At 36.0% G+C, this 24,771-nt stretch overlaps 1 protein-coding gene across 1 annotated transcript in view; it reads left to right on the top strand.

The window, feature by feature from the left end:
* The window catches only part of LOC148950335 (visual pigment-like receptor peropsin), a 146,437-nt gene that overhangs the window by 14,317 nt on the left and 107,349 nt on the right, over positions 1–24,771 (top strand). The window contains exon 2 of the mRNA XM_089091563.1: positions 21,140–21,271. Coding sequence (XP_088947689.1) covers positions 21,140–21,271 — 132 coding nt within the window. The remainder of the gene's footprint in view (positions 1–21,139; positions 21,272–24,771) is intronic.

The raw sequence follows: 24,771 nt of genomic DNA, 5'->3' as shown, positions 1-24,771 counted from the left end.
GCGCCACTTATAGCGCCAAAGATTGTGTCAACTAGGCTAGCGCCGCCCTCAATTAATGGGAGAAAATAGAATATATAGCCATATAAATGTGACCTCTTTTCTTCGAGCGATCTGGAGATCAGATACCCTGGGAACGTCCTTGGAGATTTTGCGAACTAATTACCTGTTATTAGACTATATGCAGACACATAAAATTAAATAAACACAGGTAAAAAAACAATAGATTTATTGGGACTTACATATTTATGTGCACAGTAGTGAGTCACTTCAAACGGCAACAATGGGGACAGAAATACAACAATCAAACAATTGCCCAGATCGTACGCCGGGTAATTCTGTCTAAGTGGTCCTGATTCTCAAATACGAATATCTTCAAAAAGCACTTCTACCGCACTATCAAACTTAGCTCTTTAGTCTTGTGCTGTAAGAACTGGCTCACAATTGTCCCGAGTGGCCCCAAGGATGCGAGCACTTCGTTCAATAATACGTCTTAAATATTTTTGATGATTTAGACGTTCACACGGTTCTTATCGTTTAAACTTCCTGTGAAAGTGACTGCACTTTTTCTCTTTGCTGATTAAGGACTTTTCATTTTTGAAACTAGATTTAACTTAATTAGAGGAAGTTGGAATTATCTTTAGAAAGAAGGAACTTTATTTTGATATTTTAAATATATCGCATTTTGCTCACAGTACATTAAGAACATTTCAAAATGTCTAAATCTAATGGTCGTTTTGATGGCCGTACGGGGACCTTTCAAACGCGGAGACCGATTGGGCCCAATCGTTACAATCCCCTTTCTCCAGCCCTGGGCCCAAGGGCTAAAAACAATTGAAACGTCCATAAAAGGGTTCTGTGATATGCTAAATTTTATGATATAATTTTAATCAAGACTCATTGCCTTTTTGAGGGCATATTCCCCTTTATTTGAAACTCAGGCAAATCTTTTCAGGTACTTAACTTTCCGTAGGTAATTTTAAAATCTATTAAATTTTGAATATCTGCAATCAAACAGTTCGTGGTAACGAACTGTAAGTAAGGAGCGACCCGGCTCAATAGTAACCGAAACTCTAGAAAACGGGTCTTTGATACAAATAGATACATCAAAAGAATTAAATTTCAATGCTGATTTCAAATATATAACTTTCATCAACTTTAGTGCTGCTCATCCAAAGTTACGCGCCTGAGAAAATTTGGCTGATTTTCGAAAAAAGGATAAAAGACCCCCCAAAAATTATAGAACCTTAATGAAAATCCCACCATCATATTCAGCGTATCAGAGAACCTTAATGCAGAGGTTTCAAGCTCTTATCTGCAAAAATGTGGAATTTTGTATTTTTTACCAGAAGAAATATAACGGATGCGTGTTTTTTTTCCCAGGGGTGATCGTATCGACCCAGTGGTCCTAGAATATCGTGGGAGAACTCATTGTAACGGAAATTAAAAGTTCTAGTGCCCTTTTTAAGTGACCTAAAAAAATGGAGGGCAACTAGGCCCCCTCCCACGCTCATTTTTTCTCAAAGTCACCTGATTATAATTTTGAGATAGCCATTTTGTTCAGAATGGTTAAAAATGTGAGAACTATGTCCTTTAGGATGACTTAATCCCCCGAAGTCCCTGGGGGGAGGGCTGAAAGTCATGAACTTTACCCAATGTTAACATATAGTATTGGTTATTAGGAAGTATACAGACGTTTTCAGGGGGGATTCTTTCTGGTAGTAGGGGAGTTGGTGGGTCGGGGGTTATGTGGGAAGATCTTTCCATGAAGGAAGTTTTCATGGGGGAAGGGACATTGCTATGAAGGGGGCGCGCTGGATTTCCCAGCATTATTTAAAAAAAAGATCAGAAATTAAATACAAAAAAAACAAGTTTTCCAACTGAAAATAAGGAGTAACATCAAAACTTAAAACGTACAGAAAATATTACGTGTATGATTGGGTTCACTCCCTAGTCAATACCTCGCTCTTTAAGCCAAAGATTTTTTAGTACTTTCATAAGAGCTATTTATTCTAAGTAGCGGCCTTTGTGATTAAGGGGTCATTTTTATAGAATTGGACCAAAATTCGAACTTTAGCTTAAAGAGCGAGGTATTGACTAGGGGGCGAGCCCCCTAATATACGTATTAAAAATATATGAATATAGAAGTTCTTTACGTAAGTTAATTCGTAAGTTACGTATATTTATTAATAATAAAACGTTCGTAAATAAAATTAAACAAGATTCGAGAAAGTCATTTAACCAAATAAAAGTAAAATTAATATGCAAATTTTGTTTTAATTATTCATGTACAGTAAGCCAAAATTAAAACCTGCATTAATTCAAAAACGTTCAAAAATTAAATAAAGAAACAAGTTTTTTAACTGAGAGTAAGGAACGACGTTAAAACTTAAAACGAACAGAAATTATTCCGTATATGAAAGGGACTGTCTCCTCCTCAAAGCCTCGCTCTTTACGCTAATGTTTGACTTTCTCACAACTCTTATTTTTTTAAACAATAAAAAACTTTAGCGTAAAGAGCGAGGCGTTGAGGAAGGGACAGCTCCTTTCATATACCGAATAATTTTTAGAACAATACAACTGAATCGAAAATCACGAGTATAATGACTAAGAATTTTTTTTTCCTTTAAACTTCGTTAATTTTTTGATTTTACTTTTTCTGTTGTTGAGATAGAAAAAAAACACTGTTCGAAATACATATCGCTTTTATTAATATAGGAATGACACTGATTTCTGGATTTTTTTTTTTGGGGGGGGGGGAGGGGAGGGGGATACTGTCACTTTTACATGTGGTAGCTCATATTTAAAGCTTTTAGTAGGTTTTGGTTCTCTGTTTTGTTGTTGTTTCTTATGTTATGATAAAGAAATACAGTGTATGAAATGAAAACAATTTTCAGTAGAATGCAAATGACACCCAAGCCCTTATAGGGATTGAAGGGGCAGTAGTCCCAGTTTTATTTGTGACAGTATGAGTAGAGGTCTAAGTACCATTTTGCTCGGTGCCATAGCAATTCCCATGTTATTTGCTTGGCTTATGTTCCTTCCATGCTATTCTATGTCCCTTCCATTGTTATTCTATGGGACCTCTACATGTGATTAAACACGTCATGAAACTACGTTCTATTTGCTCATGCCCCGTTGGTACCATTCCAAACGAGCGGGGATTTCCCTCCTGTTCCTAAACATTGCAAAAAAGATAGCAGTATGAACGGGGATTCCCCACACAAGTTTGTTTCAACTCCAAGTTTTTCAACCAGACTGGTTTTTTGAAAGCATAGTGTGTACTTGTGTGTAGGCTTTGTTATTAAAAACTTGGACACTACAATCAGAATTGTTTGATTGACATTTAAAAAGGGGTAATGAGATTCGTGAATTGGAGTGTAGGATTCGCGAATTTGATCCTATTAAGGATTTACCTGAAATAAAATTTTTTAACTAGAAATGGCTGAAAAGTGTTTTGGGGGAGATGAGGTGAGTGTGTACTGTATAATACACAACCGATGTTTGAACAGTACAATAAGAATTGTTTGATTGACATTTAAAAAGGGGTAATGAGATTTGCGAATTGGAGTGTAGGATTCGCGAATTTGATCCTATAAAGGATTTACTTGAAATACAATTCTTTAGCTAGAAATGGCTGAAAAGTGTTTTGGGGGAGATGAGGTGATTGTGTAATGTATAATACACAACTGATGTTTGGACATTGTTGTGAATTTAAAATAGCTTAGAAAAAAAAAATTCACAAGAAATGATTGAAAAGTGTTTTGGGGGAGATGGGGTGATTTCGTACTGTATAATACACATGTGATGTTTGGACAGTGTTGCCAATTTAAAATAGTTTAACGTTCCCTCCTTCCCCACTTTCTGCGAGCAGGAGAGGGGGGGGTCAATTTTGGAGGGAAAACAAAAAATGCCCAGAATCGAAAATAAACGGGATTTGCCTCAAGGGGAAGGCTCAGAGGTCCTTCCTTCCCCCATTTCTGAGGGCAGGGGAGGGGGGGTCGATTTTGGAGGGAAAACCAAAAATAATCAGAATTGAAAATAAATGGGATCTGACTCAAGGGCAAGGCTCAGAGGCCTCTCCTTCCCCCATTTCTGAGGGCAGGGGAGGGGGGGGGGAGTCAATTTTGGAGGGAAAATCAAAACGCTCAGAATCGAAAATAAAGCGTGATCTGCCTCAAGGGCAAGGCTCAGAGGCCTCTCCTTCCCCCATTTCTGAGGGCCGGGGCGGGGGGGGAGGGAAATAAAAATGCTCAGAATCGAAGATAATTTCCATTCGTCTTAGTTTTTAACGATGCTCCTTATTTCTAGTTGAAAATGCTTATTTTTTAATTTAATTGGGAATGAAAAGTCAAAGTCTAACATAAAGAATAAGGTATTTCGGAGGGGGTATGTAACTTCATATACGGGATAATTTCCATTCATCTTAGTTTTTTAACGATGCTCCTTATTTCTAGTTGAAAATGCTTATTTTTTACTTTAATTGTGATGAAAAGTCGAAAGTCTAACATAAAGAACAAGGTATGTTGGAGGGGGGCTCGTTACTGATATTGATATTAGTGAGTAAAAACTACAAACTGACAAAAATATCCAGAACTTTTTTTTCTTATAGCCTTGACTTCGAAGACATTTCTTCATCTTAATTGGCTTTAGAAATTTCATGCAAAATAAGCTATCCTAACAGTCATTGCTTTGTCGAATTTTGAGCAAAACAAAAGGATTGTAACACCTGATTGGCCCGTTTTCCAACTTTTACCTTGAGAGTTGATGTTGTTAGCAGAATTTCAAAAGGATCGTTTATGAGTGCTGGCGTATCTGATGAAATAAAAATGCTTATTTTTTAATTTAATTGGGGTGAAAAGTCAAAGTCTAACATAAAGAACAAGGTATTTCGTAAACATTTTTCTTGAATGGATTACGTGAGTTTTCAGGAATGTATGCGCGTCCGTTCGGCATTACTTCATCCGCAACTGGGAAGCTAAACATATAGTATTTTTATGCTTTTAACCGCTTGGCTATCTCAGAATTTTCAATCGATGGCAACTTGGTCCTCTTGGGGGGAAAATTGAAGTTTGGTGCCACAAAATGGCAGAAAACGCCACTCTCCCACGGCACAATCTTTTTGATTACCTAAAAAGAGTTCTAGAGCATTACATTTCTGTTTCAGTGAGCCCTTTACCTATCTTTTAGGATCATTGGTTAAATACAATAACCTCTGGAAAAAAACAAGAAAATAAATAAGGAAAAAAAAAAAAAAAAAAAATAAATGAACATGCATCCGTGATTTTTCTTCTGTCAAAAACACAAAACTCCCCATTTTTGTAGAAAGGAGCTTGAAACCTCTACATTAGAAATGTCTGGTATGCTTTATCTTGTGGTGTGGTTTCCATTGAGATGGCTTGACTTTTTGGGGGTGTTACCTCTTTACGAAGATAATGCCAATTTTCTCAGGCTCGTAACTTTTGATGAGTTATACTAAATATAATGAATCTTACATATTTGGTATCAGCATAAAAACCTAATTCTTTTGATGCATTAATTGACATCAAGAGCCGTTTTTTAGATAAAGGTCGGTATGTAGATGAAACATTGTATCAAGGAAGAGTAGCAATGCTTACGTTTTTTTGCATCAAGTAAAAGAAATAAAGAACTTCTTAGAGCTAAAATAAGTTATTTTTGTAAAAAATAATGCCGATCATCAATACTTTTGGATTCATGGGAAAGCAAAAATATCCAATTAGGACACTATATCAGACTGTGTGGGCTGCAGAGACGGGATCTCAGGTTTCGAACGGCTAACTAGGTTTATGACCTCCATGGTAGATTAGAGTAAATAATTAGAGTGGTGCTGGAAAACCATGTGATCCAGAAATAGAATGAGGATGTAAAGAATTCGGAAACGGTAACGTCTCATAGGGATGTTAAGCTGGTGTATGGGCAGGAGGTTCATCTCAAGTTCAATATACCAGCTAGATATTACACTTATTGGTTGCAGTTTCGAGCTATTTGCTTTCTAACTCGAGAAAGATTCATTTGGTTTGATAATATGAGAAGGGTTATAAATGGCGAGTCCGTTTGTCTACTTTTTGAAGATAAAAATGCTAATTTGGCGTATTGTTTGAGGCGCATACTTATGTAAATATCAGTTTGTGAATATCAATGTAATGTGAATATCAATCTCTGTTGATTCAAAAAATGAATTGTTCGCACAATCTACTCTCTTTAAGTGAGCAATAATTGATTATGTATTTATTTATGTATTTTTTCTCAAAAACGGCTCCATATATTATTTTTTTTAATTGACAAACCGAGACTTCCTGCCCTTTAAAATAATGATCTATATAGGTCGCGAGTTTGGAAAAATTCTTTAAAATCTTGAATTTTGGAAAAAACTATTTTCATATAAATGAAGTCATATTTATGTGCATTTAAAGAACAACCTACGTCAATTTTTTCCAGGGGTGGTCTTATCGTTTTTGGCATATGTGACGCCGGCAAAAGTAAAGAAGATGACAAATGACTCCGAAAAGCTAAAAAAAGAGGTATAGAGCAAGCAACAGTGAGAATCATGTTTAAACGCAAGCCAAAATGCTGTACAACAAAATCTGTAGTTAGAAGACAAATCAAAATTATAATATCATACGAAATTGTACAATTTGATTAACGAATCCGAACACCTAAAGCAAAAGGCATGGATAAAATACCTGACGTAAAGCCAAATGAAAATGAAGCAAAACGAAACGTGCTGTTAGAAGACATGCAACAACAAGCATAACAATGAATCACAAATTAAAAATGATGGACAACAAAACCTACGGTTATAAGACAATAGAGAGTGAGGACCATATCTAATGGTAAACGAAAATGACGCGCAACGAAATCTGCGGTTAGAAGAGGAGCAACAACGAGAATAAGGGAGAATCCCAAACGAAAATAATACACGATGAAGTATACGCTTAGAAGACTTGTGACAAAGAGCATAAGAAAATCGAAAAAAATAATTATTCACAGTAAAATCTGTGGTTAGAAGACAAGCGACAGGGAGAATCACAATGAATTACAAAAGAAAATGACACATCAATCTGCGCTTAGAAGACAAGCAACAGCAAGTTAAACATATATAAAAGCCTGTTGTGTGTCCAGTGCCAGAGATCAAACACAGCTTGGTCTTCTGGTGCTTCATTATTAAATTACCTAGGTATCTTGGACCTGTGCAAATTTAAAGAAATATTAGTTTTTTTAGTTTATAGATCTGTTCTATTTTTCGTATAGTCAAGAATGCCGATGCTGGCTTATTTTTATTTTTGATGTTGTATTTTGTGCATGACCTCCTTTTTACTTATATTATCTTAAAGATGGAATGATAGTTTTTTATGCAATTAATTAAAGAACCTTTTGCAACAAAATAAGTTTTTCCAAAAAAAAGTAAAGAGCTCCATTAAACCAAAAATGAACAAACATAGAATCAAATCATCTACCAAGCATATAACTACCACACATCAGTATCAATAAATAAATGAAACCCAAAACAAACAAAAATTAACATAATAACAGAGTAAAACTCAAAACGAGCAGAAATTAATACGAGTAGGGTTCAAAACCTCCTATGCTTTCTAAAAGCCAGAATATAATTTCTACTTCACTGAAAAAAATATGAATTGTCAGTTTAATATACATATGCTGACGTTTATTCCTTAAAATCTTAATTAATTTTTGATTTTTTTAAATTATAAAAGTGAAAACATTTAAAAGAATTTTTTTCAGTAAACTACAGATTACATTCTGGCCTTTAGAAAGCATAGAGGTTTTGAACCGTACTCATATTAATTTCTGCTCGTTTAAAGTTTGACTCTGTTCTTTATTTTAATTTATGTTCGTTTTGGATTTCATTTATTTATTGATACGGATTTGTGGTAGTTGTATGCTTGGTAGAGTATTTGATTCTATTTTTGTTCATTTTTGGTTTAATGGAGTTCATTACTTTTTTTTTGAAAAATTATTTTGAGGAAAAAGTTTTTTTTTAATTAATTTCTGTTCGTTTTATGTTGATTTAGTCTTTATCAGGGAAAAAGAAAATAATAGTTGTAATCTTTATGGCTTTCTTTTAAGAATTTATAGTTTAGCCTGCTATTTTTATGCTGGAGAAACTTTTCAGCAATTTTTAACAACATAAAACTGTTTTGAAAATCGTGACACAAATTGTATTCTTTAATTAAGTAATATAAATCCTCTAGCTTGCTTGATAAATAAAAGTTAATACCATTCCCCATAAAATTATATTTATGCTCTTTCACAGCCTGGATAAAATTACACCTTTTTGATTTAGTAAAATTTTTAGAGAAGAAGTAGTAATAGAAGTCGCCCCGAAAATTTGAACTAAATACCCTCAGTTGTTCTCGTTATATTGCTGAGATGTGTTACTGGCAACCAGCATACAAACAGTGTGTTTTAATTTAATTTTAAAGCAACATTTAGTTTTTAAGCATACTGGGCGAAATAACTGCGGGGAGTTGACCTACCCAATAACCCTTGATATATAGTTACTAGGCCATTCAGCTATGTTGAACAAAATGGCTTTCCTAAAATTTTGATTGAAAGTGTCTGGAAAATTACGAGCTAAAGAGGAGGGTTGATTGACCTCCATTCATTTTTGACTCTTAAGAGGCACCGTAACTTTTAATTTTCAATCAAATTAGTTCCTTTAAAATATAAATGATATTACTGGCTATGATAGAGAATCGCTGCCTATGTCCCTATATGCCCTATAGTGCTTATATGCCCTTTAATACCTGCATGCATATAGGTTTTTCGTTTAATTGAAACTCTTTCTAAACGTTCCCTAAAAGTTTCACCTTAATGCAATTAGTATTATTAGCTACAGTAACCGTAGAAGCAGCATTAAATGAATACACAAAGTGTCTTCTGACTAACTCAAAATCCACAACCTATGAAGATATGAAGGTGAAATTTTCAGAGAATATTTCTGTTGTACGTATGACAACTGTGTTATATGTCCTTTTAATACTTGCATGTATATAGGTTTTTCGTTTAATTGAAACTCTTCCTAAACGTTCCCTAAAAGTTTCACCTTAATGCAATTAGTAACATTAGTTACAGTAACCGTAGAAGCAAGCAGTATTAAATGAATACACACAGTGTCTCCTGGCTAGCTCAAAATTCACAACCTATGAAGGTTTGAAGGTGAAAATTTCAGAGATTATATCTGTTGTACGGATTACAGCCTGCCATCCGTATGCAGATCGTCAAAAGGGCATATCAGCAACACTTTAGGAACATTTTCTTGTATGAAACTAAAACTTATACCGCTTGTTGTGGGGGGTATTGAACTAACCAAAAGACAATATTTGAATCATAATACTAATGCTTCTACTCCTACAACTACTGCTAGTATTACTTTTACTGCTACTACTACTACTGCTACTAAAGCTAAGACTAATACTATTAGCTGTGCTCCCACTGCTACTATTATATTTACTGGTGCTACTGCTACAAATAATATACCAAAGGGTATTAAGGCGAAAATTTTGGGCAATATTGTAACTATATTGAAATAAATCGAAACACATTACACCCATACAGATTGTCAAGAGGAAGTATTAGCGATGCTTCAGGAGTGGCTGATGGTTTTAAGTTAAAAATTTCATCACTGGTTGAAGTGGATATTGGAACAAAGGTGCTATTTGCATACTCCAACTAATGCTACTACTGCTACTACAACTATTGCTACGCATAAATACTAAACCTTTCAACAATGCTGAAAAATTGATGTCTCAAAACTTTGTTTGGATATTTGTTACGGGAAATCATGGGCATGGGGAGGGAGTTTCTCTCAAATCACTTCGACTCTTAAATAAGGCACGATAGCTTCCAATTTAAAATCCGATGAGATTCATCTGAATTTAATATAACCACCCATTCCATAAAAACCTTATATGCACCAGGGCATAACTTAAAGCCCTTGCCCCAGGGCTCTTGGGGGTTGTGCCACCCCTGAAAGCATTGTATGAACCATTTTAAACAAAATTGCATCGCACAATTTCAATCATATGCATTTGGTGAAAAGAGCAGTAGTTGGGTGGAGGGTGCTATTGAACATCCATTGCTATCGACTCCTAAAAGGGAAGCAGCTTTCCCAGATTGAACGAAATGAGCCGTGTCTAAAGTTTTTAGAACTATCTCTTTCATTAAAACTTCAAGTGCTCCAGGAGCACAAATTAAAGCCCCCGCCCACAGGCTCTGATGGTTTATGCCTACCTCAAAAGCCTTATTATATGATATTTGTACTATCTTGAAAAAAAAAGAATTTCTCAAAATATCTATTGGACCCATCTCAGGGAAACACGACGTGTTTGTGTATGTGTGTGTGTGGGGGGGGGGGTAGCTGCGCTTTGATCAGTTTGACTCTTAAAAAGAACATTAGAACTTATGATTACCAATCCATTGAGTCCCCTCCAAAGCATCTACGACCGCCCTTGTAAGTTATGCCCCAAGGGCATAACTTACAACCATTTCCCTGAGAGCTGTTGGGTGGGGGGGGGGGGGTTGTATTCCTCAAAGATATAATTTCCGGACCTTTCAACTACGTTGAAAAAATTGCTATCTCAAAATTTGATTGGATGTGTTTGGGGAAATGATGGGCGTGAGAGGGAGGTTAGTTGCCCTCCAATCCCTTTCGACTGTAAAGGAGGGCATTAGCCCTTTCAATTTCCAATCATACGAGCGCTTTTTGTAGGAGACTATCTCAAAATTTTAATTGGATGTGCCCGGGGAAATGGTGTGTGTCAAAGCGGGTTAGTTGCCCTCCAATCATTTTTGACTATCAAAAAGGGCACTAACCCTATCAATTTCCAATCGTAAGATCCATTTTTGAGGTTTTTGCGGCAACACTTTCTATAAAAACCTTATATACCCCCAGGGGATAACTCACAACCCTTGCCCTGAGGTTTTTTTTTGGGGAGGGGTAGGGGTTGTCATCCTCAAAGATCTAATTTCCAGAACTTTCAACTACGTTAAACAAAATGGCTATCTCGAAATTTGATTGGATTTGTTTGGGGAAATGACGGGCCTGAGAGGGGGGTTAGTTGCCCTCGAATCACTTTCGACTCTAAAAAAGGGCACTAGCCCTTTCAATTTCCAATCATACAAGCCCTTTTGCAGTTTCTACAAAGACGCTTTCTATAAAATCGTTATATGCTCCAGGGCATAACTTACAACCCTTGCCCTGAGGGCTGTGGGGGGTTTGTCATCCTCGAAGACATAATTTTTGGATCTTTGAGCTATCTCAAAATTTTGACTGGATGTGTTTGGGGAAAAGGTGGTTGTGACGGGGGGGTTAGCTGCCCTCCAATCACTTTCGACTAGTAAAAAGGGCACTAGCCCTTTCAATTTCCAATTGAATGAGCCATTTTTGACGTTTCTATGACAACGCTTTCTATAAGAATCTTATATGCCCCAGGGCATAACTTACAACCCTTTCTCTGAGGGCTGGGGGGGGGGGTGTCATCTTCAAAGATCTTATTTCCAGAACTTTCAACTAACTTGAACCAAATGGCTATCTCAAAATTTTCATTGGACGTGTTTGGGGAAATTGTGGGTGTAAGAGAGGGTTAGTTGCCCTCAAATCACTTTCGACTATAAAAAACGACACTAGCCCTTTCAGTTTCCAATCGAATGAGCCCTTTTTGAAGTTTCTACGACAACGTATACTATAAAAACCTTATTTGCCCCCAGGACATAACTTACAACCCTTGTCCTGATGGCTTTTGGGGGGTGTTGTCATCCTCTAAGACCTAATTTCCAGATCTTTCAACTACGTCCAACAAAATGACTATCTCAAAACTTTTATTGGATGTGTTTGGGGAAATGGTGGGCGTGAGAAGGGGGTTAGTTGCCCTCAAATCACTTTCGACTATAAAAAAACTGCCCTACTATAAAACGTCCTTTCAATTTCCAATTGAGTGAACTATTTTTGAAGTTTCTATGACGACGCATTCTATAAAAACCTTATACACCCCCAGGACATAACTTACAACCCTTTCTCTGAGGGTTATTAGGGGGGGGGGGTGTCATCCTCAAAGACCTTATTTCCAGAACTTTTAACTAACATAAACAAAATGACTATCTCAAAATTTTCATTGGATATCTTTGTGGAAATGGTGGGCGTGAATGGGGGGTTGGTAGCCCTCAAATCACTTTTGACTATAGAAAAAAGGAACTAGCCCTTTCAGTTTCCAATCGAATTACCCCTTTTTGAATTTCCTACGGCAATTCTTTCTATAAAAACCTTATATGCCCCCAGGACATAAATTACAACCCTTGTCCCGAGGGCTCTCGGGGGGGGGGGGGGAGGATTGTCATCCTCAAAGACTTAGTTTCAAGAAGTTTCAACTACGTAGAGCAAAATGGCTATCTCGAAATTTTGATTGGATATGTTTGAGGAAATATTGGGCGTGACAGGGGGGCTAGTTGCTCTCCAATAACTTTCGACTGTGAAAAAGGGGACTATCCCTTTCGATTTCCAATCATTTGAGCCCTTTTTGTAGTTACTACGACAACACTTTCTATAAAATCCTTATATGCCCCAGGGCATAATTTACAACCCTTGCCCTGTTGGCTGTGGGGGCTTTTTTATCCAAAAGACATATTGTTTGGACCTTTCAACTATGTTGAACAAAATGGCTATCCCGAAATTTTGATTGTATTTGTTTGGGGAAAAGATGGTTGTGATAATGAGGTTAGTTGCCCTCCAATCCCTCTCGACTATTAAAAAGCACTAGCCCTTTCAACTTCCAATCGAATGATCTCTTTTTAGAGTTTCTATGACAACGCTTTCTATAAAAAAACTTATTTGCCCTTAGGGCATAACTTAAAACCCTGGCCCTGAGGGTTGTAGGAGGGGGGGGGGGGTTTATCCTCAAAGACCTAATTTCCAGAACTTTCAACTACGTTGAACAAAATGGCTATCTTCAAATTTTGATTGGATTTGTTTGGGGAAATGGTGGGCGTGAGAGAGGGGTCAGTTGCCCTCCAATCGCTTTCCACTATGTAAAATGCCACTAGCCCTTTCAATTTCCAATCGAATGATCCCTTTTTTAAAGTTTCTATGACAACGCTTTCTGTAAAAAAATTTATATGCCCTTAGGGCATAACTTAAAACCCTGGCCCTGAGGGTTGTAGGAGGAGGGGGGGGGGTTATCCTCAAAGACATAATTTCCAGAACTTTCAACTACGTTGAATAAAATGGCTATCTTCAAATTTTGATTGGATTTGTTTGGGGAAATGGTGGGCGTGAGAGGGGGGTCAGTTGCCCTCCTATCGCTTTCCACTATGGAAAATGGCACTAGCCCTTTCAATTTCTAATCGAATGAGCCCTTTTTAAAGTTTCTACGATAAAGCTTTTTATAAAAACCTTATATGCCCCCAGGGCATAAATTACAGCCCTTGCCCCGAGGGACTTTTTTTTTTGGGGGGGGGAGAGGGTTGATATCCTCAGATAATTTATTTCCTTTCAACTAAGTTGAACAAAATGGCTATCTCAAATATTGATTAGATGTGTTTAGGGAAATAATGGGCGTGGGGAAGGGGGCTAGCTACCCTCCAATTATTTTTGGCTATTGAAAAGGGGACCAGCCCTTTCAATTTCCAATCAAATGAGCCCTCCAATTACTTTCGACTACTAGCCATTTTAATTTCCAATCGAATGAGCCCTTTTTGAAGTCTCTGCAGCAAGTCTCTGCTTTTGAAGTCTCTTTCTACAAAAACCTTATATGCCCTCAGGGTATAACTTACAACCCTTCCCCTGAGGGCTCTGGGAGGAGTGTCACCTTCAAAAACATATTTTCCGGACTTTTCAGCTACGTTGAACAGAATGGCTCTCTCGAAATTTTGATTGGATTTGTTTGGGGAAAAGATGGTTGTGAGAATAGGGTTAGTTGCCCTCCAATCCCTCTCGACTATTAAAAAGCACTAGCCCTTTCAATTTCCAATCGAATGATCTCTTTTTAGAGTCTCTATGACAACGCTTTCTATAAAAAAAACTTATTTGCCCTTAGGGCATAACTTAAAACCCTGGCCCTGAGGGTTGTAGGAGGGGGGCTTATCCTCAAAGACCTAATTTCCAGAACTTTCAACTACGTTGAATAAAATGGCTATCTTCAAATTTTGATTGGATTTGTTTGGGGAAATGGTGGGCGTGAGAGGGGGGTCAGTTGCCCTCCAATCGCTTTCCACTATGGAAAATGGCACTAGCCCTTTCAATTTCCAATCGAATGAGCCCTTTTCAAAGTTTCTACGATAACGCTTTTTATAAAAACCTTATTTGCCCCCAGGGCATAAATTACAACCCTTGCCCCGAGGGATTTTTTTTTGGTGGGGGGGATTGATATCCTCAGAGAATTTATTTCCTTTCAACTAAGTTGAACAAAATGGCTATCTAAAATATAGATTAGATGTGTTAAGGGAAATAGTGGGCGCGAGAGGGGGGTTAGGTGCACTCCAATCATTTAATTTCCGGACTTTTCAGCTACGTTGAACAGAATGCCTATCTCAAAATTTTGATTGGGCCTGTTTGGGGAAATGATGGGCGTGAGAGGGGGGTTAGTTGCCCTCCAATCACTTACGACTATTAAAAAGGGCACTAGCCCTTTCAATTTCCAATTAAATGAGCCCCTTTTCGAAGTTTTTATGAAAACGCTTACATGCCCCCTGGGCATAGCTTACAACCCTTGCCCTGAGGGCTCTGAGGGGGTTATCATTCTCAAAAACATAATTTCTTGACCTTTCAACTATATTGAACAAAATGGCCATCTAAAAATTTTGATTTAATGTGTTTGGGGAAAAGGTGGGCGTGAGAGGGTGGTTATTTGCCCTCCAATCATTTTCGGCTAGTAAAAATCGCACTAGCTCTTTCAATTTCCAATCGAATGAACCCTTTTTGAAGTTTCTACGACAAACCTTTCTAAAATATCTTATATGCCCCTAGGGCATAACTTACAACTCTTACACTGTGGACTCTGGGGGGAGTCCTCAAAAACATAATTTCCGGACCTTTCAAACTACGTTGAACAAAATGGCTATCTCAAAATTTTGATTGGATGTGTTTGGCGAAATGGTTTGCATGTGAGGGGTGCTAGTTGCTCTCCAATCACTTTCGGCTATTAAAAATGGCATAAGCCCTTCAAATTTGCAATCAAATGATCCCTTTCCGAAGTTTCTACGACAACTACTTCGATACGAAGTGCCCTGGTCTTAAAGATATAAAAAAAATAATACATTGTATCAACATCGTTCTTTACTTAGGCAGTGCTATTGCGCTGCCTCTGACTTTAAAGCAACATTTAGTTTTTAAGCATAATGGGCAAATTGCATAACTGTGGGCGGTTGACCTACCCAATAACCCTAGAGATATAGTTACTAGACCATTCAGCTAATCTAAACAAAATGACTGTATTACAATTTTGATTGGAAGTGTCTGGAAAATCCTGAGCTAAAGAGGAGGGCTGATTGCCCTCCAATCACTTTTGACTTTTAAGATGGCACTATAACTTTTAATTTTTAGTCAAATTAGCACCTTTAAAATATTAATGATATTACTAGTTATTATAAAGTATAGCTGCCTATGTCCTTATATGCCCTATATTGCTTATATGCCCTTTTAATACCTGCATGCGTATAGATTTTTCGTTTAATTGAAAATCCCCCTAAAAGTTTCCTTAAAGTTTCACCTTAATGCCAGTAGTGTCATTAGTGACAGTAATCGTAGAAGCAGCATTAAATGAATACGCATAGTGTCTTCTGGCTAGCTCAAAATCCACAACCTATGCAGGTATGAAGGTGAAATTTTCAGAGGATATTTCTGTTGTACGGATGACAACCTGCCATTCGTGTGCAGGTTGTCAAAAGGGCAAAGCAGCAATATCTTAGGAACAATTTCGTGTGTGAAACTAAAACTTACAACGCTTGTTGTGGGGGAAGTTGAACTAGCCAAAAGACAATATTTGCATCGTAATACAAATGCTTCTACTCCTACAACTACAACTACTATTGTTATTACTGCTACTATTACTGCTACTAAAGCTAAAACTACTACTATTAACTGTACTCCTACTGCTACTACTATATTTACTGGTGCTAATAAATTTAAGGGGTATCAAGGCGAAAATTTTGGACAATATTGTAACTGTATTGAAATAAATCGAAACACACTATGCCCATATAGGTTGTCACGGGGACGTATCAGCAATGCTTCAGGACCGGTTGATGGTATTAAGTTAGCAATTTCATCGTATGTTGAAGGGAATGTTAAAAAAAAGGTGCTATTTGCACACAGCTACTAGTGCTACTACCGCTACTACAACTATTGCTATGCATAATTACTGAACCTTTCAACAATGCTGAAAAAATTGATGTCTCAAATCTATGTTTGGACATTTGTTAGGGGAAATAATGGACGGGGGGGGGTGTAGGTTTCTCTCAAACCACTTTTACTTTTAAAAAGGGAACTATAACTTCCAATTTAATATCAAATGAGACCCATCTGAATTTAATACTACCACCTATTCCATAAAAACTTTATATTCCCCAGGGTATAACTTAAAGCCCTTGCCCCAGGGCTCTGGGGGGTTGTACCACCCCTGGAAGCATTGTTGTATGTTCTTTCGACTATTTAAAAAAAATTGCCATTGCACAATTTCAATTTTAAACATTATATGCCCCCAGGGCATAACTTACAACTCTTGCCCTGAGGGCTGTGGGGGGGAGTTTCATCCTTAAAAACATAATTTAAGGACCTTTCAACTACGTTGAATAAGATGGCTATCTCAAAATTTTGATTGTATGTATTTGGGGAAATGGTGGGCACGGAAGGGGTGTTAGTTGCCCTCCAACCACTTTCGATTATTAAAAAGGGCACAAGCCCTCCCGATTCCCAATGAGTGAGGCCTTTTTAAAGTTTCTACGAAAACTCCTTCGATATGAATTGCCCTGGTTTGAAAAGAAGAAAAAATAAATAATACATTGTGCTAAAATCGTTCTTTGCTTAGGCATCGCTATTGGGCTGATTATGATAAAGGATACCAGTGGGAACATTACTTTTTAGAACAGTAATACTAAAAAAATAAAGGTCAATATAAAAAACAGAAGATAACTGGAGACAAATCTTTGTTATTTTTCTTCCCCCCCCCTTTCCCCCTTCCTTTCTAAAAAAAAAGATATATAAGTCAAAAGAATTATATATTTGGTTTTCCTCGATCGTATCCATTAAAAACAGGTATATAATCTCTAAGTAAAATAACCTGGAATAATAATTCAGCTAAGGATGTATTTTGTATGGTAGATAACTAAATATATGGAAATATGTAAACTAGCCATAAACACTGCACATTTTGAAAGCATAATTGAGTCCAGAGTATATAAATATAGTGACAAGTTTGTGACTTTAATTATAAAACTAGTTAAAGATAATCGTAGGCAGCGCGATAGCGCTGCCTATGTAAAGAGCAATGTGGGCAATGTGTATTATTTTTTTTAGACCAGGGCACTTCGTATTGAAGGACATGACATAGGAACTCCGAAAGGGGTTCATTGGATTGGGAATCGGAAGGGCTAGTGCCCTTTTCAATAGTAGAAAGTGATTGGAGGGCAACCAACCCCCATGCCCATCATTTACCCAAATACATCCAAGCAAAATTTTGAGATAGTCATTTTTTCAGCGTATTTGAAAAGTACGGATATTATGCCTGTGAGGATAACATCCCCTCCCACAGCCCTCAGGGCAAGGGTTGTAAGCTATACCCTAGGGGTATATATGTTTTTTTTTATAGAAAGGGTGGTCGTGTAAGCCTCGGAGGGGGCTTATTGGATTGGTGATCTCAAGTTAAAGTACCCTTTTTAAGAGGCTATCCCCCCACACGTCGTATTTTTCCGAAATGTATCTGAAAGAAATTTTGAGATAGCTATTTTTTCAAGAAATAGTCCAAAGATCACAGGCAGTGCAATTGTGGTGCCTATGTTAAGAACAATGTGGGGCACATGTATTATTATTTATTTTTTTTTTATTTTTTTTTTTAGACCAGGGCATTTCGTATAGAAGGAGTTGTCGTAGAAACTTCGAAAGGGGTTCATTCGATTAGAAATTGCAAGTTCTACTGCCCTTTCTAATAGTCGTAAGTGATTGAAGGGCAACAAGGCCCCAACGCCCATCATTTCCCCAAATACATCCAATCAAAATTTTGAGATAGCCATTTTGTTCAACCGGCATGCCTTCTCAAACCAGAAAATAATTTGCACTTTACTGAAACGAAATACGTTTAAAATGTTTTCATTTTTTACTTTAATAAATACAAAACTATTAAGACTTTAAGGAAAAAATGTCTGTATATGTATATTAAACCGACTATCCCCTGTCATTTGTTTTTTTGTTGTTTTTTTTTCAGTAAAGTGCAATTATGTTCTGGTCCTGAAGTATGGGGGTTGCCAGCCCTGCTTGTGTTAATTTTTGCTTGTTTGGAGCTTAACTCGGAGATTTATTATAATTTCTCTTCGTTTTGACATAAATTTATTTATAAATGGTGATTTGTGGTAGTTTTACGCTTGGAGGGTTGTTTGACTTTTTTTATGCTGCTTTCTTGGCTTAGTGGAGCTCTTTACTTTTCTTTAAGAAACTCGGTTTTGGGAAAAATGTTTTTTAATTAATTGCTAGAAAAAATCCCTGTTGGCTTAGGAGTTGAACAGGGAAAGACTATCACGCTAACTAAATTGTCTACTGGTTTACCTAGGGTTCCAGAATTAGCGAGCTGCTACCCCGCTTACTGAATATGCATTCATAAATTAAGTTTCGAAGAAATATTGTTCTAAAACAAAAGTAATGAGTGACATTAAAGATATGAAACAAACAACAATTACAATGTATACCTGGGGTTCTATCAATCTTATCATTTCCCTATTTTTTACACTTAAGGTCTATTTTTTCATCTCGGCCCTTAAAAAATCCATGCTCGAACATGAGAACAATATGGGATTTTTTTTTTCATTTTTTGGTATATCATACTGCTCCAAAATTAAAGGGACTATTTAGTTTTATTTCCTTCAAACATTCTACTAATTAAGTTGCATTTCCTTGAAACATCCCTTGAAAAACGCTTCTTTGAAATATGAATTTCTTTTAAAGATTCTTTGAAAGGCCTTCACAAATAAACCACTTTCAACAATCTACTGGTTAAAGTTGATGCTGCATTAGTTTCAATAACGTACTTTCAAGAAATAACTAGTCAAGCTTTAGTTTAAAGATTATGAATTCTAAGGGAGGTGCCAGCTTCTCTTATTTATAAGATTCTTTCTCTTCTTGGATTTTAACACACCACTCTTTACTTTCGCTTGAACAAAATGAGTTTAAATTCCATTTTTATTAGTTTTTATGTCATATGTAGGGCTCTTCTCCAATTTGAGGCTGGGCTGCCACTTTCCTCAACCCCTCCTATTTCTGTCAAAGGTACCATGGCCAAGTGGAATTTCCATTTATAATCCAATTATGACTCACCCACTTGCCATTCGTATTGCCCTCTGTCGATGATATTTTAAGTAAAAATAAAAAGCTTTATAATTAGAATTTAATTGTTTTTAGTGAAATAAAGAGAAAAAGAAAATATCCAAATTGAGGTAACTGAAAATTTGCCCTTCGGAATTGTCTAATTAATTTTTTTTAGTTTTTTCTTTTTTGCACTTCTTCCAAATGTCATTAAATTGGAGATTTAAAGTTCACTTGAGCATAAAATTAGACGTTTTAGCTTTTGAAATGTAAGTACAATTTTTGTTTTTAACTTATGAACTTGAAAAACCCTAGATCCTAGAACGTTAATCAAATATATAAAATAACTATTTTTCTACTAAAATTAAGGAGCAACATTAAAACTTGAAACCAACAGAAATCATTCCTTATATTAGGGAGACTGCCCCTTCCTCATCTCTCGCTCTTTACGCTGAAGTCTTAAAGTTCTTTAATAATACTTGTCTTTCAAATTCAACGGCCCTTATGTTTGATCACTCTTTGTTGAAAAATTGTCTCAAAAAGTCAAACTTCAGCGTGAAGAGCAACTGAGGAGGAAAATGAGGCCCCCTTATATACGGAATAATTTTTGTTCGTTTTAATTTATGAACGTTTTTCGAACTATTCCAAGAAATCCCACCTAATTTTAAAACTTCTCCTGGAAAATCATACCCCAGAAACTATCCTTCACCTAGAAAATTCTTGCCTCAGAACCCACCCATCCGACAGAAAATTTCTTCACAAAATTTCCGATGTTTCCCAATAACGAATAGGCTACTGTATGTAAACAATGACAAATTGAATAACTTACAGCTCTTTCCCCAAGGGGCTGTGGGGGATCACGATCACCTTTCAACTGTAGTGAATTGAATGGTTCTCTTAAGATTTTAGTTTTATGTCTTTGTGGAAAAACGGGCATGGGAGGAGGGCTAGTTGCCATTGAATCTTTTTCATCACTAAAATGTGCACTAGAAATTTTAATTTCCGTTTAAATGAGGACTATTGGTTTGATACGATCACCCCTGAAAAATAAATAAATAAATAAATAAACAAAAGCACGCATCCGTCATCTTTCTTCTGACAAACAATACGAACTTGTATATTTTCGTAGAACTTGAAACCTCTACAGTATCGTTATCTCACATGCTTAATCTGTGGTGTTAATTTATTTATTAGGAACACTTGACTTTTTGGGAGTATTTCCCCCTTTTTTTGAAAATCAGGTAAAATTTTCAGGTTCATAGCTTTTGCTGGATAACATTAAACTTAAATAATTTAATAGGGCTATATTTGGAATCAGCATAGGAAGCCATATTTTTTGACGTATTAGACATATTTTTTGATACCGAAATTCTGTTTTTAGGGTTTTTCTTACTATTGGGCCGAGTCACTTTTTACTTACAGTTCGCTACCACAAACTGTTTAATTATGAAAAAAGCCCATTGTCTAAACTTTCTTTATATATTTTCTTTATACCGTATATAAGACTAACAAATTATCACAGTTGAATATGGGATACGATTTGTCCCCTACGCAATGCTCTACTCTCTAATCAATAATAAATGAATTTATCTATTTTAGGTAAATGGCACCAACTGTAGAGAAGAAAAAGTAATGTTGTACCTGATTTCTGCAGTATATCTTGCAACTGTTACAATTATTTCAGTCGTGGCTAACACACTTGTTCTAGTTGCATTTTTCAAGGAAAAAAAGGTATAGTTGAATCATGCGGAAAATTGATATAGTTACAACGTAGATTCGTCTCAAATCTTGTTTGGTTTAAAATACACGGAACTCTTTCCAATAAATGGTGATTGCCATCCCTTGTCCTTAATAAAAGCAACCCATGGTGAGTTTGAAATAAACAATTTGCAACTTATCCCTTTTTTTCAAATTTCGCAGTTTTCTGAAAAATCGGGCATATAAATAAAAAAAAACAATAGCTTGAGAAAGACTAAAAAAATCCTCCATCAATAAAATTAGGTTGTTTTGAAAAGAATGACATGTTTTCTATTCTTTGTTTTCCTGGCGTCGTTGTATAGAATGGATGATTATAAAAAATTTTCGGATCGTAATTTGACAGTTCTAGTGACATTCATACGAAATAAAAACATTATTGGAGAGAACGCAGCCTCCGTTTTAACATCTATTGTGCTCCTGGAAACTCACTGCTGTCACATATGGCATCAGACCAAATCTCAATATTGCCAGTTTAACTGAACCAGTAAAATAATAAAAAATGTTTGCCTGAAGCTACTGTGACCCGGTTCGCAACCAAGCCAACCCATTAAACTCAGCCATCTTTAACTCAAACTCCTTCAACTCGACCCTATTCATCTTAACACTCACACGACTAAACCCCTGTTAAATTCAACCCGCGTGCATCTCAATCCCCATTCAAATAGACCGTATTCAAACAACTCAACCCTTCTTAACTCAACAATGTAAGATGAAAATGTAACTCAGTCGGTTTTGACAGAAATGATACAAGTTAATTCACACAAAACGGTTTTCACTCATGGTTTAATGTTGATGTTTTCTATTAAATCGTTTGCTGGATATTTATATAAGTGATGTTTGCGAATATAATTAAGGTCAGAATATAATTTTCATTACAATAAAAAGAATCTTTATTTCGAGCTATGTGCTTTTATTTCTCATGACAAACAAGACAGAATAAAAAATTCTGTTGGTTTTGGGTTTCATTTATTTATTGAAATGTACATATGGTGGTTTTACGTCTGAATAGTTATTTGATTTTTTTATATTTCTTATGATTTTTTTTATAATTATTTGAATTATTTGATATTGACTTTTAAAAAAGTTTTTTTTAATGAATCTCTGTTCGTTTTTAATTGACATCGTTTGCGCATTGGTTAACAAAAAGAATATTTTAATTTTTTTCACGTTTTATCATTAAGAATCCTGATGAGAATCTATAAGTATCTTTGGGGCTATATAGGAATTGCGAAATTCTAAACTCCACTATGTTACAACCTTGAGCAGAGACAAATATTACATGACGTCTTGGTAGCACTTCTGCATTTTGATTTATTTTAAATTTTCACTCAACAAGCCCTGATAATTTTAGTACAATATGCGTAGCTATTCTTGAGGTATCGTAGATATTCCGTTTGGAATGAATTAGATTCACAGAGTGTCTTTGGTTTTGTTTGACATTCCAAAATATACACTTTGAAGTTCTAAAGTACTTCTCTGAGTTTTTTCTGGGATATTGCACAGACATTCTTTTGAAAATCTGGATATACATAGTTCATTTGATTTAGTTTACTCCCTTCTCAACATTCCCTTAGCAGTAGCAGTAGAAGTAGTAGTACTACTACTACGACTAGTAGCAGTACACACATAGGGTATTTTTATCCACATATGAGCTATAGTTAAACATCCCTCTCAAAATGACCTTAAAGTTTGAATTTAATGATATAAGGCTTAGAGTCTAAGCCGTTCCTGAGGTATGGCTGATATTTCATTTTGACAGACAGCATACAACTAGTGTGCTTTGATACAATTCAACACCCAGCTTGATTATTTCCTGAATATTTAGTAGCAGTTTACCCTTAGCCTCAGTAATAATAGAAGTCGAGCTGTGGAAGTAGTATACTCATAGTGGCTTTTGGTTAGTTCAATATCCACCTCAACATGGCCTGAAAGAAACACCTTAAGACTATAAACCATTCCTAAGATATTGCTGATCCACCCTTTTGACAGCATGTGTACGCAAAGTGTATTTTGATTTAGTTCAAAATCCCCCTCAGTTATTTTCATAAAATTTGACCTCAATATTTTTTACCCTAAGTAGAAGTAGTAGACTAACAGAAATAGTAATAGTAGTAGCATGCACATGGAATCTTTTAATTAGTTCTACATCCACCTTAAAATGTTTTGAAATTTTCAATTTAATACTATAAGCTGTTCCTGAGATAATGTTGATACATGTTTTTGGCAACATGCACGCACATAGTATATTTTGGTTTAGTTCAAATTCACCCTAAACATTCACTGGAAGTTTTTAATTAATCCTTATCAGTAATCGTGCTATCAGAAATAGTAGCATACACATGGTGTCTTTTGGAGTTCAACATCCCCCTCACCGTACTCTGAAAGTTTCAGCTTAATAATCCAAGCAGTTTCTGAGACATTGTCGATATACTCTTTTGAAAACCTACTTGCACATAGCATGTTTTAATTTAGTTCACCATAGCCTCAAAATTCCCTGAAATTTTCACCTTAAAACCCTTCGATTTGGTAGTATGTTTAGTAGCATTAGTAACAGTAATAGTAGAAATGCTTATTTATTTACGGGACGAACAAGATCAATGACCTACTAATGGGAGTGATGCAACATGCTTAGTGAATACAACCAGGACATGATCATTGACATCCAATGAATTTACCCAGAATTTAAGTAACAGAATGTTATAGAAATCAAAGTATTATGTTATCAGTGATGTTACATTTCTACATTGAGACATTGCTTCTATTGTTCGCGTTTCGAGGCTAGAGTAACAGTACATTTCATAGCATTATGGAGGAAACATCAAATACAAAGGATTTAGACATTTTCGCTACGCAAATTTATAACGTGAGTTCTGTTTATAAATAATTAGGTGAGATATTTACTTGGTAAATTTTTTTACCAAAATATATTGACTTAAGTGGATATAGCACATGATGCCTTTTTTGGCACTTTCCAAATAAATCATTTTTTTTGTCGGAAATGAATTTTAGCCCCCCCCCCCAATTAATTCAAATTCAGGGTATACATTTACACATTAGAGGAGGGGGTGGGGTTGCATGAAGTTATGTTAAGTCTAAAACCGGTTAGCATTGTTGTTGTCTGATCGTATTTATTTTCTACTAGGCTAGCTTTTGAAACTATCATTTGATATAAATTTAGACCTATAAGCCATGCTAACGACTTTTTTTTCTGTATAATTATAGTGGGAATGTGCTTTCATGCATATATGTATAAATATCCCCCTGGTTTTAGAGCTTATAACATTTTGGAACCTATGGGTTTGTAGCATAGCTTGCTATCTAAATTTGACAATTAACCCCCCCCCCCCGTAATTCCGGGTTTTAGCCTTCTATGTTTTTTCAGTAGCCCTGGTTTTTAGATGCATAATTTATAAGATATTTACAGAATTGTATGCTATATTACTGCTTTTTCTGTGCCATTCTGTTCTATAGGC

Source organism: Artemia sp. Qi Xiang Cuo, chromosome 7 (genome assembly GCF_049724085.1).
Source record: "Artemia sp. Qi Xiang Cuo chromosome 7, ASM4972408v1, whole genome shotgun sequence".
NCBI lineage: Eukaryota > Metazoa > Arthropoda > Branchiopoda > Anostraca > Artemiidae > Artemia > Artemia sp. Qi Xiang Cuo.
The sequence above is the reverse complement of the archived record's forward strand: the minus strand, read 5'-3'. Positions and strand labels throughout refer to the sequence as shown.